Source organism: Candoia aspera, chromosome 10 (genome assembly GCF_035149785.1).
Source record: "Candoia aspera isolate rCanAsp1 chromosome 10, rCanAsp1.hap2, whole genome shotgun sequence".
Classification (NCBI taxonomy): domain Eukaryota; kingdom Metazoa; phylum Chordata; class Lepidosauria; order Squamata; family Boidae; genus Candoia; species Candoia aspera.
This window is the reverse complement of record NC_086162.1, coordinates 5,275,872-5,292,407: the sequence shown is the minus strand read 5'-3', so window position 1 is coordinate 5,292,407 and position 16,536 is coordinate 5,275,872. Positions and strand designations below refer to the sequence as shown.

At 45.7% G+C, this 16,536-nt stretch overlaps 1 protein-coding gene across 1 annotated transcript in view; it reads right to left on the bottom strand.

Moving 5' to 3' along the window:
* COL16A1 (collagen type XVI alpha 1 chain) overlaps positions 1-16,536 on the bottom strand; it is a 178,165-nt gene that overhangs the window by 83,475 nt on the left and 78,154 nt on the right. Inside the window, exons 11-14 of the mRNA XM_063312279.1 lie at positions 8,163-8,189; positions 7,202-7,264; positions 6,667-6,708; positions 6,525-6,569 (exon numbers count right to left, since the gene is read on the bottom strand). Coding sequence (XP_063168349.1) covers positions 6,525-6,569; positions 6,667-6,708; positions 7,202-7,264; positions 8,163-8,189 — 177 coding nt within the window. The remainder of the gene's footprint in view (positions 1-6,524; positions 6,570-6,666; positions 6,709-7,201; positions 7,265-8,162; positions 8,190-16,536) is intronic.

The following is a 16,536-nucleotide window of genomic DNA, read 5'->3' as shown; positions in this document are numbered from 1 at the left end:
CAACCTTCTTGGAGGTATCTGGAAATCGTTTGCAAAATGTCTCCTGTGTGGAGCATGTAAAAGGTTAATGTCCAAGGCATGTCCAAGAGGAGGGGGAAATTGCACTACGGTGGGGATGGGAAACATTGGCTCTATCAGACTGGATGTCTTGATCTTGAATTCTCTGCCTAAATTCAACCAGGGTTTTATCAAGGCTGAAGTGGATACTGCTGGGGCCAAAAAGCCATGGTAGGCCAAATTATAATTAGTCTGTCTCTTAGAGAAGACGTGAACCTGGGTAACTGCTTCTGCTGTCAAGTGCTTCCTCTCTGGAATGATAGAGAACAGATCCCAGCCTTATTTATTTATTTATTCATTCATTCATTTATTTGATTTCTATAGCTGCCCATCTCGGCGAGTGACTCTGGGCGGCTTACAACAATAAAACCGTAAAACAATTAAAACAATTACAATTAAAACAGTTAAAATATAAAATAAATACAGAATAAATATACATGGCTGCCAAGTGAGCAATGCATGGATGTTAATACAGCCAAGAGACGGGACCATCCACACGTTCGAGGCCCCAGGCCTGGGCACAAAGCCAGGTCTTCACGGCCTTACAAAAGGCCAACAGGGTCGGGGACATCCTAATTTCTGGAGGGAGGATGTTCCAGAGGGCAGGTGCTACGGAAGAGAAGGCACTTCTTTAGCGTAACTCTACTCAGTGCTTAAAAAAATGTGATCCTACATATAGAGGGAAGAGGGAATGGCCTTGAGGGACAGGAGAAACAGCTGCTACCAAGACAGTGGTCAGATAAAAGAGAACTGAGTCCAGGGCAGGAATGTAACCTGAGTAAACATCTCACACAAGACCCTCCCTAGATAAAGGGAGCGAGGAGGGAAGCATATTCAGACTTGCAAGATTTTGTTACTTTAGCTTTATAGCAAAAGATACGTGACATTGGATTCCTAGTCTGGTCTACCTTGAAGGTCTGACACTACAACATTTTTCTTTCAAAGATAAACACTCAGTTCTCACAACCTTGACTTGACTTCCAATCCCCTGATCACCTTTATTGCTCTTCTAGCTTCTCTGTATCTTCTTAAAATGGGAAGTCTAATACTCCAGGTAGGGTCTGGCCAGTCGATCAACTAAGTGGAACTGTTACTTCCAATGATTTGGTTGCAGTGAGGAGAAGAAAAGGAGATGTGAAAGAAGAAGAGGTCTTGAGGAATGAGGAGAAGATGGCCAGGTCAGAGGGAAGGAGAAAGCCAGCTAAATAATATTGGTTTGCAACAACCAGCCAAAAATTTTGGTGTTAATCTAAGTTTTGTTACATTTCTAGGTTGCCTTTGTGCACATAAAGCAGGAAGCATTTGGCCAGTCACAGACAAGAGCTATGATGCCTTTATAGGCCTGGCTGTGGAGTAGTGGAACTAAATATTTATCATTCACAATATAAACTTTAGCCGTGTGCAGTGAGCTGTCTCCCTGGTCTTTGTTCCAATTAACTGGAAACAAAAAACAGCATCTCTGCAAAACAGCACAGAGGAGATGGTGAAGTGTCAAGCAGATGGGCACAAAGCTCAGTCCAGGGTTAGGAAGGTCACAGGGAGTTTACTGGCTGAGGCAGCTGTCTCTGCAGAGGATCTGCCAAGTTGAGGCTGCACTTGGCAAAGATTGCCCTACTGAGGTCAGGTTGAACCAAAAGGGCTACAGAGAGAAGGCCCATGGATTCAGATGCAAGACACCTGCCAAGTGAGGTTTTTTCTAAAGATGCAAAGTATCATGGAGTTGGAAGGGAATTGATAGGCCATCAGATCCAACCCCCTGCTCAGTGCAGGATCTACCAGAATCTGACAGATAATCATCTGTTTATGTCATGGGAAGAAGGAATGATCTTAAGGGACAGGAGGAAGAGCTGCAGTCAACAGAATGGTCAAATAAAAGAAAACTGAGTCCAAGGCAGAACTGCAACCGGAGAAAATGTTTCAGATGAGACCCTCCCTAGTTCTCACCAAGATAAAGGGAGGGAATGGGGAAGCACATTCAGACTTGCAAGATTCTGTCACTATAACCTTATAATAAAAACAGTATTGGCCTGCATGACTTTGGTTTCCTCTTCTGGTCTACCTTGAAGGGCTGACAGTTGGAAGACCTCCAGCAAAGGAAAGCTCACCACATCACGTGGCAGCCTGTTATACTGGCTGACAGAGGGTACTGTAAGGAATATTCTCCTGAACCACCTTTCTTGTAGTTTTTAACCCAGGTTCTGGTCTGGGACCAGGTCCTGCTCTCTGGGGCAATAAAGAAACTCCCTCTTCTGTGTGATGGCAGTATGACCGTTCTGAGACCTCCACCACTTTTCTAGGTCAAAGTTCCATCAGATTATAGGACAGCAGAGACAGTAGAAGTTTAGACTGCTAGTGATAAATAGAACTTCTATTCAGATTCTTGAGAATAGGGGAGGCAACCAGAAAGGGGCTGACACGTTATGATTCTTCTGCAGTTTAAGCAATAGGTATTACATGAGCAACATTCCCATCAGTCCCCAATTTCAGCCTTCAGTTGTACCCAGATTAAGTGGTATGGCCCAGGGACAAACTTACAACCTCAAGGAGAACTTTTCCCAACAGTTCTGTCTTTTCTGGGAACCCAAGGTCCTGTCCTGGAAGGGAGAAGGCATTCTGGAGTACTGGTACCACTACCACCACAAAGTCTACCATGGCACTTTCCTGAAGTGTTGGGACAGCCACTGGCTTTCCTAGCTGGGAAGTATGGGATTTACGATTGAAACACACTGGAAGGTGCTTGACAGCTCCCTCGAACTTGCCAGCTGGACATGTTATTATGGGCTGGAAGATCTGTTCCAGCTCTTCTTTCTATGGCTCTTTCAGAAGATGGCTAGACACCTGTTTAGAATGCCCCCCTTCCCAAGCACTGCAATGTCAAAGCTTCCAGGGAAGTGCATTTTAAACAAATGCCTCATACACCAACAGAGGTATGATTAAAACACACACAGCCATCCAGCTTTGGCACAAGAGTGGGGGTGTTTTAAGTGGGGAGAAGCAATCTACAGCCTGTACTCCTGTAGGAAGGGGTGAGAAGACCTCCCTGTCCTTCCCTGGCTCTCTTGCTTTGCCTGCTCCCCAGGGGGAAAAAGCCAGAAGAAGAGAAAGGGGGACTGGATCTCTTGCCAAGGGTGGCAGCAGAAAAAATAAGCAAGTAAGACCCCTATCTTGGATTATATTTTTGTTTAAGTATATGGTTTTACTGTATTGTATTTTTAATGATTATTTATTCTGGCTTTATCCTGGTTTTATTGTAAACTGCCCAGAGTCACTCTTTGCGTGAGATGGGTGGTAGCTAAATTTGAAATACAAATAAATAAATAAAGAGAACCAGTTTGGTCTAGTGGTTAAGGCACCAGACTAGAAACCAGGAGGCTGTGAGTTCTAGTTCCGCCTTAGGCATGAAAGCTGGCTGGGTGATCTTGGGCCAGTCCCTCTCTCTCAGCCCAAGAGCCAATCAGGTGTGGTAGAAGAGTTCTAGTCCCGCCTTAGGCATGAAAGCCGGCTGGGTGCCCTTGGGCCAGTCCCCCTCTCTCAGCCCAAGAGCCAATCAGGCGTGGTAGGAGAGTTCTAGTCCCGCCTTAGGCATGAAAGCTGGCTGCGTGACCTTGGGCCAGTCCCTCTCTCTCAGCCCAGCCCACCTCACAGGGTTGTTGCTGTTGTGGAGAAAATAGGAGGAAGAAGGAGTATTAGGGATGTTCACCGCCTTGAGGTATTGATAAAAATAATAAAGGCGGGATAAAAATAAAATAAATAAATAAAATAAAAGGAGGAGAGAAGAGGTAGAGAATGGCTCTCATGGAATCAGAGAGTGGAAGATCTGCAGGTCTTCTGCGGTCAACCAATGGCCTCTGAGGAGGGACCCCCCCATATCTCTTTCCTCCCTCAGGCTCTCACACAGGCTGAACCCGAATCTGCTCCTTTGCCAAGGCTGATGAGACCCCCAACATGCAGACAGCCCTTCCTTTTCTGCCTGTTCCCACTCTGGAAAGCCGCACTTTACTGCTGTCACGCAAAAGGGCCCTTGGTGCAAACCTCAACTACAGTATATTAATGCAGGGTTCTGTACACGTCATCTTGAACACACAAGCAGAGAAGCAGCTGTTGAAATGCACATTAAATAAGCTGCCTGTCCATGGCTTTCTGTTTATCTAGGTATAAGGAAGTGGTGTTTCATTCTTCCTTGCTTTGGGACCAGACTGAAACAAGTCAAGGCATTTACTGAAGGAAAAGGAAAAAAAAAAACCACTCTCCTAGGGTACAAGGAAAAATAAATTGCTGAGACCGGTGGGATCAGGGGTATCTGAGACGGAGGGTCAAAACAGTCAAGATGGCAGCTGCAATCATGCAATTGAAGCCCCACCCCTTTTTAATGTGTCCACAAAAAAAGAGGGTGGGGCCTTGATTGTGTGGGTGCACTTTACACACACACACACACACCACAGATGTCCCTGATGTGATTCTTTTTTTTTTAGACAACTTTGACATGGCTCTTTCAGTCCTGGTCCTGTCACTCTGTTCTCAAACAGTTGAAAACACAGTGGGCGTGTATGGTTGTAATCATTTTAAATTGCATTGGTCCTTGTTGTGGCTGATCTTCTGATATAACCCTCCTTATTATATTGCTGTGTCATATATACTGGCCTACACTCTGTCATAATTTTGATTGTTTAATTGTTGGTTTGGACTGCACTTGGATAGAGGCACATACCAAACAAAGATACTACTAAGGATTCTGTCCCTCAAAATGATGGCAATTCCTAAAATAGGTAAAAGTTTAATTTCCTTTGAATTGAGTTGACCCCTGCTGATTTTATGGATTCATTCAGTTGGTATTCTTAGAAATAATGCATAAGGCAGTTGTCATTATCTTCTTCCATGAGGTCTTTTCAGCTTCCCAGTCCAGCTTCTAGCTGTGGCTTTTACTGAGGTCTCTCATCCAAGTTCTACCCAGCTCAGACCTGTTTAGTTTTTTTCAGCTCAGCCAAGGTTGGTGTCACGGTTTGTGGGAGTGACCTTGGGAGACAGGAGAAAGAGCCACAGCCTAGACAATGGTCTGATAAACAAAGGAGGGGGTTTCAGAAGGGACCCTCCCTAGTTTTTGGGAGAGTAAAAGTAAGGGAGGGGAGAAGTACTTTTAGACTTGCTAGACTCTGTTAATGCAGACTTACAATAAAGGTAGTGTTAGTAACTCATGGCTGGTGCTTCTTGTCTGGACTACCTCGAAGGGCTGACAATTGGCTCTCTGGTATAGAGCAAACTATAGTAAAGGTAAAGGTAAAGGTTTCCCTTGACGTAAAGTCCAGCCGTGTCCGACTCTAGGGGGCGGTGCTCATCTCCGTTTCTAAGCCTTAGAGCCGGCGTTGTCATAGACACTTCCGGGTCATGTGGCCGGCATGATGACTCGGAACGCCGTTACCTTCCCGCCGAAGCGGTACCTATTGATCTACTCACATTTGCATGTTTTCGAACTGCTAGGTGAGCAGGAGCTGGGACTAGCAACGGGAGCTCACCCCGCCGCGCGGTTTCGAACCGCCGACTTTCCGATCGGCACTCAGCGGTTTAACCCGCAGCGCCACCGCGTCCTATAAACATTGTTAATAAATATTTTTGGTTTTCGGCAGATTGGACCACTGGGGACAGATCAAGGGCCCCCTCTGGGAGGGCCCTATGTTCAACAGCACTGGACAAAGTTGTGTCTCCTTTCTTCACTCATTCTCTCCGTCATTCTTCTTCTTAAAGGCCTTTTGGTTAAATAAGGGACACCTAGACTGTTGTGAAAGAGAGGAACAGGCTCCTGGGGTCCTGCCTGAGATGTGTGTGTAAGAGGCAAAGAACACCCAAACAAGTTCTGTTCACACAACGGATGTTATGAAGTCAGTTACAAAGCTGGGTGCTCATTTATTCTGCAAGCTACCTTGATTAACTTTGGTTACTTTTTGGGGGGCGGGGGACTCTTACTATATTGTATGAAAGCAGACTTTTGGGATACTGTAGTTTATGGTTCAATGTATCCTGCAAATCCAGAATGTTCAGTGATTAGGTGATGGGCAAATTGTGTGAACACAGCCATGGATGCCAAGGCTACATTTGGCTTGAAACAACTCCTTTTTTCCCTTCCAGGAACATCACATATTACACACAATTGATGTTCCACAGCCCATTTTTCAGTGCTGCTGATCTTTGCAGGTATGTCTGAGCCAACAACACTCAAAGAATGTTTGAGATTTTTTTCCTTATATTTTTCCCCATGTTAAGGCTTGCTTTACAAGCAGAGCATGTTTTTAAAATAAATCATAATATCTTAAGCTAATATTGACCAAATCCTTCCTGAGTCAAATCTGTTGGAATGCAGAGAGGGATTTGTGTGAAGATCTGAGGCCTGTTAAAGGCAAAGAGAAAGAACAGGGAGAGGTTTAAATAAAATGTTTTGTTTTGTTTTTCCCGCATTTTGGTAAATCCATGCCTACCTTTTCTCCTAGGTCTCCCTTCTCCCCTTTTGGGCCTTCGGCACACTTCAAAAACAAACAAGGAAGGGTTAGGATGGCAACGTAGGATAAAGAAGGAAGAGAAGAAAAGCAGAACATGTGAAGTCCTCACGAGGGGACTCACCTGTAGTGGAGCTTCAGGTGAGATCCGGACACAGTCAGCACCCTGGAGGGAGATCAGAAGATAAAGAAATCTTAGGACATGTCAGGAGACAGTTGTCAAGCCATTTAAAGCACAGGACAATCCAGAAAGAAAGATCCATCAGTAAACTCAATAGTGAGACTTACTGTCAAGAAGGTAAGGGGTTAATATAAAGTACAAAATTTTGGAAACCGAATAAGCCCAAAGTCTCACACTCATTTATTAATGAAGCGGGGTCTCCGAGAACCATTTGAACCTCTTTTTCCTAAAATGCGATACTGAAGGGCTTGCCATCCTTCTTCCAGATATGACTGACCCTGCAATGTTCATCTGCTCATCATGAATTAGGTTTTGAGATGCTTTCATTTCTTACCCAGCCCCTGAGACCTCTCCTGCAACAGCTGAATGTTCCAATTCTATTAAGCCAGCACCTGCTTCAATCCCCAGATCCTCTCCAAGAAGTTGCAGCCTGAAAGTGGGCAGGCATCCCATGAAGGTTAAGGAAGGGCCTACTTACACGATCACCTTTCTCTCCTTTGGATCCGTACGCTCCGGGAGTTCCCTGTTCGCCTTTCCCACCCTGCAGGGAAGAGGAGCAGAGCTTAAGAAAATGATGGCCAGGGAACAGTCTCAGGGCACCTGTCCATAGAATTCCCTTTCGCAGCTGTCCAGAATAAGCCCTGGGGCTTCCTTGAGCTGGATCTCAGCACTGACAAGTAGCAACATCTGCAGCTCTGCATGCAGGTTTATCCCATTTGGTCAATCGTCTTAGTATGTCTTTGAAACTACACGAACACACTTGCTCTTCTTCACCTTTCCCTGATACCTGAATAGGGAAGTGGGGTTGGGAGTAAGGAAGAAGAGGAGGATTGGACAGGTGTGGTGGAGAAGGAGGGAGATAGAAAGGTGGGAGAAGAGGCCTGTCCAGTGAGGAGGGAGTGAAGGTCTCTACCCACGTTGGTTTGGGTTCCTGTCCTGAAAACTGATTGCACACTAAGCAGATGTTCTAATGGCTGCAGCAATGTTTATGGGTATATCAAAGAGCATAAATGCGTAGAACATGCAATCCACCCCTCCTTCCCGAAATTACTGTAAATGTACAAAATTAAAATATTGTTAAATTATATATGTGTGCCTGTAAGATCTGCAAGGTTAGCAATAATGGTGAAACAGTATGTTTATTAAAGTTGGGGAAAGCATTTTAATCTATTTACACTCGTGGGAAACATTATTGATTTTGGAACCACTCTGCAAAGATCCTGGAATGGTTTGATGTAATGGAAGTTATATATTTGCTAGGTTGTATTTAACAAACCAACAGAAGATCTAAACAGAGAAAACCAGAAGTGGAATGGGAAAATAGCAGCTTTGGGGATGGTGGTCAGGATTTTGCACAGGACAGAAAGAGAAACTCAGGAGGATGGTGGGATTCAGGTGCCACAAACAGCTGAGACAGTAGAGAAGCAGGAGAGACATACCTTCAGACCAGGAGGACCCAGGGTAGCCTGCAGAGAAAAAAGCCAAATGAATGTGTCTACTGGAAACAATCAAGAGCAAGCTAACTGGCTGAGTGGGAGAAGCAACCATTTACCACAGATAAAATATTAGATTTGTAACGGGCTTAGCAACTGGAAGCCTGGCACTCAGATGAAGTAGCCATCAACAGACACATAGAGGGAAACAACGTTTACATACCATTCAAAAGAGACAACAGGAAAGCCAAAAGACCAGGACACTCCCTTGCCAGCAATAAACATCCAGTTATGCAAAAATCAACACTAGGATTAACACCAGATGAGCCATCAAACAGCACAATACACCCTAATCAAGGAACGATTAACTCAGGCAATCAACCAAGCAGCAAACAACAGCCCAACCAAAGAACTCCCAAGGAGAGAGCAACACCCCCACCAACACAAGCAGGGCAAGCCACGGTCTATAAACAGAGAGCAAGGCCCACTCCCTCTTCGCACTGAAGGTGTTGCCTAGTCTGGCAATGGAACATCTGCAAGAGAACAACCAGGCGCAGAGAGCACCAAGGACTCCGCAGCTTAGCAATTTAGCAAGGGACCTCAAACCTAAGAGCTGCCTTTAAGAAGATGGAGAGGAACTCTTTCTTGTTTCCTCCTAGAGAAGGATTGAAGGAAAACAGAGCTAAGCTGCAAAATGAAAATGCAAGTGCATTAAGGATGAGGAGATGGGAATGTGGCTGGTTCTGAGCCATAGATTTATCCCAGGGTTCCCCAAAGTGATTGATATTGATCCCCAAGTGTGGATGGGACTATCCAAGGGGTTGAAAAATGGTTGGGGGCCAAAAGGGGGTCAGTAAATGGCTGGAGGTCAATGGGAACAGACTGAACCTGGAAGAGCGTGGTGACTTAGGACCAAAACTGGCCAGTCTCCAAAAAAATATCAATGCCCTTGTTGATGCTCATCAGACGCATCCGTCCCATTAACGATATCAACAGTTTCAGCAAAAAGGGTATGTTAAATCTTATATTTTTCATATTTTAAATACTACCTATTTTTATGAAGTCATTGTTGTTATCTATTGTTATTACTCGTAGTACTCTTAGTTAAAGTAGTATTTATTAAATTACTTTCAGGTAGTACATGTCTGGGGGTCGATGAACCATCTGAAAGGTCATGAAGGGTGTCAATCAGCGGAAGGGTTTGCGGATGCCTGGTTTACCCCTATCGAAGATGGCTGGGCAGAGGAGCAACTTCCCAGAAGGGTCAGAATTCTAAGAGAGGAAAGGGAATGGAGTGCTCTCTGGAGGTCCTGGCAACTGAGAGAGACTCGGGTGTCAATTCTGCATCTTGAGTTTCAGGGGCAAGGCTGGGATTTCGAAGAGTGACAAGCAGGGAAGCCAGTAGAGTCAGGAGGTCCTCAGACCAAGTGGCGTTTTTAGGCATTGTGCCAGGTCAGTAAAATCAGGAAATGCCCCCTTCACCCAGCATTGGATAATCTGCTTGGCTACAAGATCAGGTAGCTGCATTCCCATGACGTATGCATGCATGCAAGTATTCATTTCAATTTCTATAGCTGGACACCTCTACCAAGTAACTTAAATGCCAAGCGGGGTTAGTTTTAACTTTCTTGCTCTGTTTTGGGGCATGCATATCTCACTGTGTTGCACAAAGCACCAAAAATGGGTAAGCCATGTCGATTCTGAACTCCAGGGCTCACCCCTCAGCTTTGGAATCGGTACTGCTGCAATAAATGGCAGGGCTTCTGCAGGTATCAAGAGTGCCTTTCAATCAGGACCAGATCAATATTGCATGCATGCAATGTGTGGATTCCAAAGAATCATAAAGTTGGAAGGGAAGACACAGGTTCTCTGGTCCGTTCCCTGGTGTGGCGCAGGGCCCATGAGAGCATCTCTGACAGACAGCCAGCCTCTGTTAGAAGACCTCTTGTGAAGGAGAGCTCATCTGCCTGTTTCACAGACTGATAGCTCATACAGTCAGGAAGTTCCTCCTGATTTCTAGCCTGGACCTCCTTCCTTGTAGTTTTAATCCCCTGATTCTGGCTCTGCCCTCTGTGGCAACAGAGAATCAATCTGCTCCTTCTTCTGTGTGACAACCCTTCCAATATTTGAAGCCTGCTTCCACATCTCCCGTCATTCATCTCTTCTATGAGCTAAACACATTAAGTTCCTTTAACCATTCTTCATAGGCTTGGATTCCACATCCTTCACATCTTTCTCTGCCTTTCTCTGAACTTGATCCAGTTTGTCCCTATTCTTTTTGAATGATGGTGCCTAGAACTGAGCACAATACTCTAAATGGGGTCTGGTTAGGATACAGTAGAGGAGAATGATTACTTCCCATCATCTGGACTCTGTGCTTCTGTTACTGCTCACCAAAATAGTATTTGCCTTTTTAGCAGTTGTATCACACTACTGGCTCATGCTGAACTTGCAGTGAACAGGATACCCTTGGGAAACAGGAAATGAAAAATAATAATATTTGCAGGTGGGCAAATTTTTCAGTTTCCAAGAGCAGTAGAGGTGTGATAGGGCTGACAACAGAGGAAGAAAGGGTGGAAAAAAAATCAGCTGTTTTATTTCATTTCTGGGAGGTTTGGGGTTGACTGATTGATTTAGCAGAAGGAAACTTCTGGAAGCTTCATGCATTCACTGAGCCTGCATGAAGGGGACAGTAATGGTTAAAAAAGATGCAGACTTCCAGTTTTACTACTCTTGCCAAATCTAGAAAGATGATCTGGGAAGGCTGGCTGGGATTCTCTGTCCCTGCTCTAGCATCCATCCCACCAAGAACACTCTGTATCCCAAAGTCAGCTGCTGGTCCTAGGTGGAGAGTTTAGAGAAGTATCAGTTGGGGTGAGTTAAGAGGCAATCACTTGCTGTTCATCTCAGCCTCTTTTGTTACTCAGTCTGACATTTCATCTGTCTGGCCCTCCTGCATTTTCCTCTTTTGGCCACAAATTAGCCCTGGGAGGCGGGTGGCTGGGTCCACTCCTTTCTTGACCTGAATTCATAACCCATGACAGGAGCTCCTGGCAACCAGACAGTCCACTATGCAAGCAAACCACCAGCCAAGACAGAAGAAAAGACTCAGATGTTGACGTGAAAGGGACCCCGTGCCTCGACTTGGGAGGCTGAAAAGGCGCCCTGGAAAATTGGCTGCTGAGAAGATGAACGCAGAAGCCCCTGTCAAAAGTCACTATGGGCTCTGTTCAGGCTCTGTGGGGAGGAGGAAGGTATGGGAGGAGGACAGCCTCTGGGGGTAGACAGGAGGTCACAGAGAGCATTAACTGCATTAAGTGTCACTTAGCATGGAACTGGGTGGGGGTCTCACAAATTGGTCTGATGTTTAGGGCCAGATGCAGCTTAATCAGGGTGGGGGTGCATGAATGTCCTGGATAGGTAAAGGTAAAGGTTTCCCTTGACGTAAAGTCCAGTCGAGTCCGACTCTAGGGGGCGGTGCTCATCTCCGTTTCTAAGCCTTGGAGCCGGCGTTGTCCATAGGACACTTCCGGGTCATGTGGCCAGCATGACGACTCGGAACGCCGTTACCTTCCCGCCGAAGCGGTACCTATTGATCTACTCACATTTGCATGTTTTCGAACTGCTAGGTGAGCAGGAGCTGGGATTAACAACGGGAGCTCACCCCGCCGCGCGGTTTCGAACCGCCGACCTTCCGATCGACAGCTCAGCGGTTTAACCCGCAGCGCCACCGCGTCCCAATGTCCTGGATATCGGCAGAAAATTACTGCCTCCGCACATGTCTAGAGTGCATTCCTGTAGTGCAGTACAGAGATGGCTGGCTCTGAAGAAGTTATGGGGCAACCAATAATAAAACACGAGCTTCCCCCATGAAAACAGGAAAGTACAAGAAAGAAACTCAAGATTGGCTCTCTTTGGCATGAGAGAAAGAGAAACTTGGTCACTGCTTTCAAGATTCTGTGATTATAATATTATTATATTTTATTATTTGTATCAATAAAGCAGAACTCTAGTACTGAGAGAAGATCAGCAGCTCTTTGCAAGAAAGGGGCATTGCTGGAGACTCTCTCAGGATGTCCCACACACAGTACATGCAGACATACCTCCAGAGTTCTTGTGAAAGGTGCCCGTCTTGTCAGATCCCCATCAGGCTTATTTTGCTGGGTCTTCCTTGTGAGGGCAGTGAGACCTACCTAAGGGGGCTAGTGGAAAATGGGCTTGGGTCTAGGATGCCTTCAGAACTGTCGTCTCTGATATCAGCTTGAACCCTACTTTCTGACTGCAAAGCCCTACTGTACGTCCTAGTATGGCAGAGTCGGGTTTACCTGGAATCAGAACAAGGGGTTCTCTTGAAGGCTATGGGAAGCCAGTTTAGCAGTCTTTTCTCTCTGGCCTTTCATTGAGGGATCCAACCGTGTCACTTTAGGGAGGCATTCCCTTCACAAATAGGAAAATGTGTTGTTGGATGCATTGCCTGCTGCTTCCACCCGCTTTAATTAAATACATTTTTACTAACCCTAGCGTCTTTAGTAATCCAAGTCTCTTCTGAGTTCGTGATGTCTCTTCTGAGGTCAGTGATCTCCTGCCGACTTCACGGATGCAACTAAGGAGTTCTTTGGCAACACATGGGAAGGGGCTGCTACTGCCCCTACTGCCATCGAGATTTGTTTGACTTCCCAGTGTAGCTTCCCACACTGGGCTTCTGTCACGAGTAAGGATGACGAGCAGGGGGCTCCCATCCAGGCTGTAAAGCGCATGTGTAGTACTGAGGAATTAAGCAGCCATTCAAAGAGACACAGACCAGGCCCGCCTTAGCCTTTGGGGTTTATATGTCTGGGTTTTTCTCACGCTTATTCAGTTTGTTAGGATTCTGTTTATGTAGCAGTAATAAACATTAGAGAACTACTCCTCGTCTCAGTGTGTGTCTCACTGTTAGGACAGCTTCCTTGCAAATAAGATCCGATCCTGCTTAGCTTCCAAGTGCAGACAAGGATAGGCAACTCACGTCTTCCTCCCTCTCTCCTTAAAAGTCATTTCAACTTGCTACTGGCTTGAATTGTTCTTGGTCACCTGGAAGGATGCGTGTGGATCACAAGCATGGGCTATTCTTTTGCTATAAATGAAAGGAAGCAATACGGGAGAAAGCCACAGGACCTATTCCAAGGTGCCTGGTGCTGTGGTGGGAACGGCTGCTTTTCTTCCAAGTCCTCTCCTTTCAATGGTAGAGGAGCAATTTTAGGGCTGGTGTTGCTGGCAGAGCAGAAGCAAGTACCCCAACTGGTAGTCTTCTCCATCCCCTCCAGACATTCCCACATGCAGAAAGCCTCTCTTCCATAACAGGGGAGGAGATATAAGGAGACTTCCTTCCTCTTGCTGCTTCCTAACTCTTTGGCTGCTTCTGCATGCCCAGAAGCAACCAAACTCAAAACAATTGACAGAATGCCCAAATCAACTTTCTCATTTTGCTCTGTTAATAAGAAATGGGCAGGATGTGCGAAATGAGTGAGCTGAATAGCTGGGAGAGAACGCTTGGAGCCAGGGCCGCAACTGGGGTGGGGGGAAGTGGGGCATGTGCCCTGGGCGCTGCACTGGGGTGTGTGTGCCAAAATGAGCGCCAGGGAGGGCGCCAAAAAGGGCACGGAATCCATGTTTGCCCCGGGTGACACAGACCTGAGTTGCGGCCCTGCTTGGAGCAGAGGATTTGAGTCCAAAATGGCAGAGAGGCCCAGTTTACCATGCAATCCAGAAGGTATGTGCAGCTGGCCAGGGGTTGCCCACTAATGGCTTGTGAAAGCTCTCATTTGCCTGGGGCTGCAAAATTGCTCAGTAGGTAGAAATGCTGCAGTGAAAGTGCCCAATGAAGGGAGTTCATTGTAAGGGAATTATTTGTAGAACAACTGGACTTTTGGGTTGTTTGTTTAGAAAATGCAGAAACTGCCTGATTCCAATGTCTCTAGGTGGCTTCCAAAATTATAAAATATTGGATAAGACCAGGATAACAAACTGGGGTATTATATTATTGTTATTGTTATTATTGTTATTGTTATCCAAATCTGTGGGGGTCTTCTATCAAGAATTATCTCTCTCCATTGGCCAGCAGCAGCTCTCTAAAATATTGGGTAGAAACCTTCTAGGCTTACCTTGAAATATTGAGGATTGAAATTGAGAATTGTGTGCAAAAGGTACCATGTATATTTTGCTCCTAATTTCTGCCTGCAATCCCTACCTCCAGTTTAGGGAGCCTCAGAAAGAAACACCAGAGGAATAAGATTCACATACTTTTGGACGCCAGTCTTAATGGAAGATAAGAGGATGAACCAGGTAAGTGGCCCTGGGTCCAAATTCCTCCTGCCCAACTCTTGGAAAAAAAAGACTTCTAACTTGAGAAAGTCCATAGCTCTGCAGGAGAGCCCTCACTGGCAGGTAGAAAACTCCAGATTTAACCCCTGACACCTTGAGGCAAGTCTGAAGGCCTCCTCTTTATCTGAACCCAGGGGAGCCAATATTGGTCAAAGTCTGTGGCTAATCCTGAACTAAAAGGATGCATATTCTGATTCAGAAGAAGGTAATATTTTATGTTGGAGGTGGTAAGATTATAACATTTCCCTGCCCCACTCTACAAATTCAAGTTGAGGGTTCATGCCACCATGCCTATCAAGCTGATTCAAGCTCTTCAGGCAAGTCATGAAGACACCACTTTGTGGCTGTGACTCCCCTTCCACAAATGCCTGTGTGACCACTTGGCAGCAACCAGATGAGGAAGGAAAGGGGGAAATGCAAAGAGGAGTCCTCATGCAGCCTCCCTTCCCACTTCCTCCTTTCATCTCCCAGTAGTTGCCATAGGAACACTCGCTGACATCTGGAAGCCACCCGAGTTTTCTTCAGTCTTCCAGATGTTCCCATGGATGCAAGCCAGAGAGGATCAGAAGAGGTGGGTGAGGGTGAGGGGATGGAGACAGTGCTTTGTACAAAGCACATGTCCTCAAACATGTGAATGTGCAGAGATAGTTAGAAATTAAGTCAGCTGGGGCAGGAGGAAGAAGACGGAAATCCAGGTTCTGGGAAAGGGACACGTGGCTCGGATACAGGCACAATTCAATCAATGAATGAATCAATGGTCTGTTGAGGGTTACAGTTTTGCAGCTGCTGCTAATTCTTTTGAGTCAGCAGAGTCAAGCTGCCAAAAGTGAAAAGATCTAAGGACATTGCTGGGTCTTGTGACGCCCTGCCTGTAAATGGAGAGAGGAGGGGTCCCGTGATTTCACCATTACTCACAGTTGGCAATGTGATTACTCAACCTCACTTCTCATTTCATCTTAGGCACTTCTTGCTTCTGGGTGGGGGTTCTGAGTGGGAGGAGACTGGTTGGAGAAGGACTGCAGTGTTTTTTATTTGTATATTATGTCTAATCTGCCCAGCAGCCAAAGTTCCTGAGCAACTTATAAAGTTGCTAAAACATTAGAGTAAACAAACATTCCCCCACCCCCCTGGAAATATACTGTAGTTGATAGCCCAGGGAAGATAAAACTCTCTAGCCCAGCAGAAAGTTGGGCCCTTAAAATTAACCTGAATGCAAAGCTGCTGAAGGCCTAAGCTAACACTGAAAAGACGTCAACGCTCATGATGCCACAAATTGTCTAAAGAAAGAAATGATAGAAATGTACACCAGTGACCATTGTACTAATCAGGCCCCACCATCATCAAAATCCCTTGAAGGAATGAGGAAGGGCCAGTGATATCACAAGTGTCATGGCATTACTGTGCAAATGACAACAATTATGCATTTTATTTATAATCACACAGATAAAGTGAGTTGGCTGCAGGGCAGAGGGCTTTTTCAATGGAATGGATCCCTATGTCCACCTTGGAAAAGTTCCTTCCCCTTATGGCCAAGTCACTTTGGTGGGAACCCTAGAGGGGGAACTACTAATGTTGACCAAAGCCTTTGGGCATATACATGAGGAAAGAGATCTCCTTGAGAAAGCCTGATCCCAGGGCTCTAAAAATCAGCGCCAAGAGCTTATACTGGGCCAAGAAACATACTGGCATCCAATACCGTGACATCCTCTCTGTGGCATCGCTAAACCATTGTAAAGAACAGGATGAAGGAAAAGTTTTGAAGATTGAGATTGATAAATGCTCATAAGAAACATTTGATGTTTGAGAAACATCATCGGATAATACCAATTTACGTTGAAAGTTCAAATCTACAGGACCACATGCATTCAAGAATACTGGAAGAGCTTGCTGATGGTTTGGCCAAATCTTTATATATTATCCTTAAGATGCTCTGGAGAAGGTGTGAGATGACTGGAGGAGGGTATACAATGTCCCTATCTCCAAAAAGGGAAATGGAGAAACCAGGGATTGTGGAACCCCA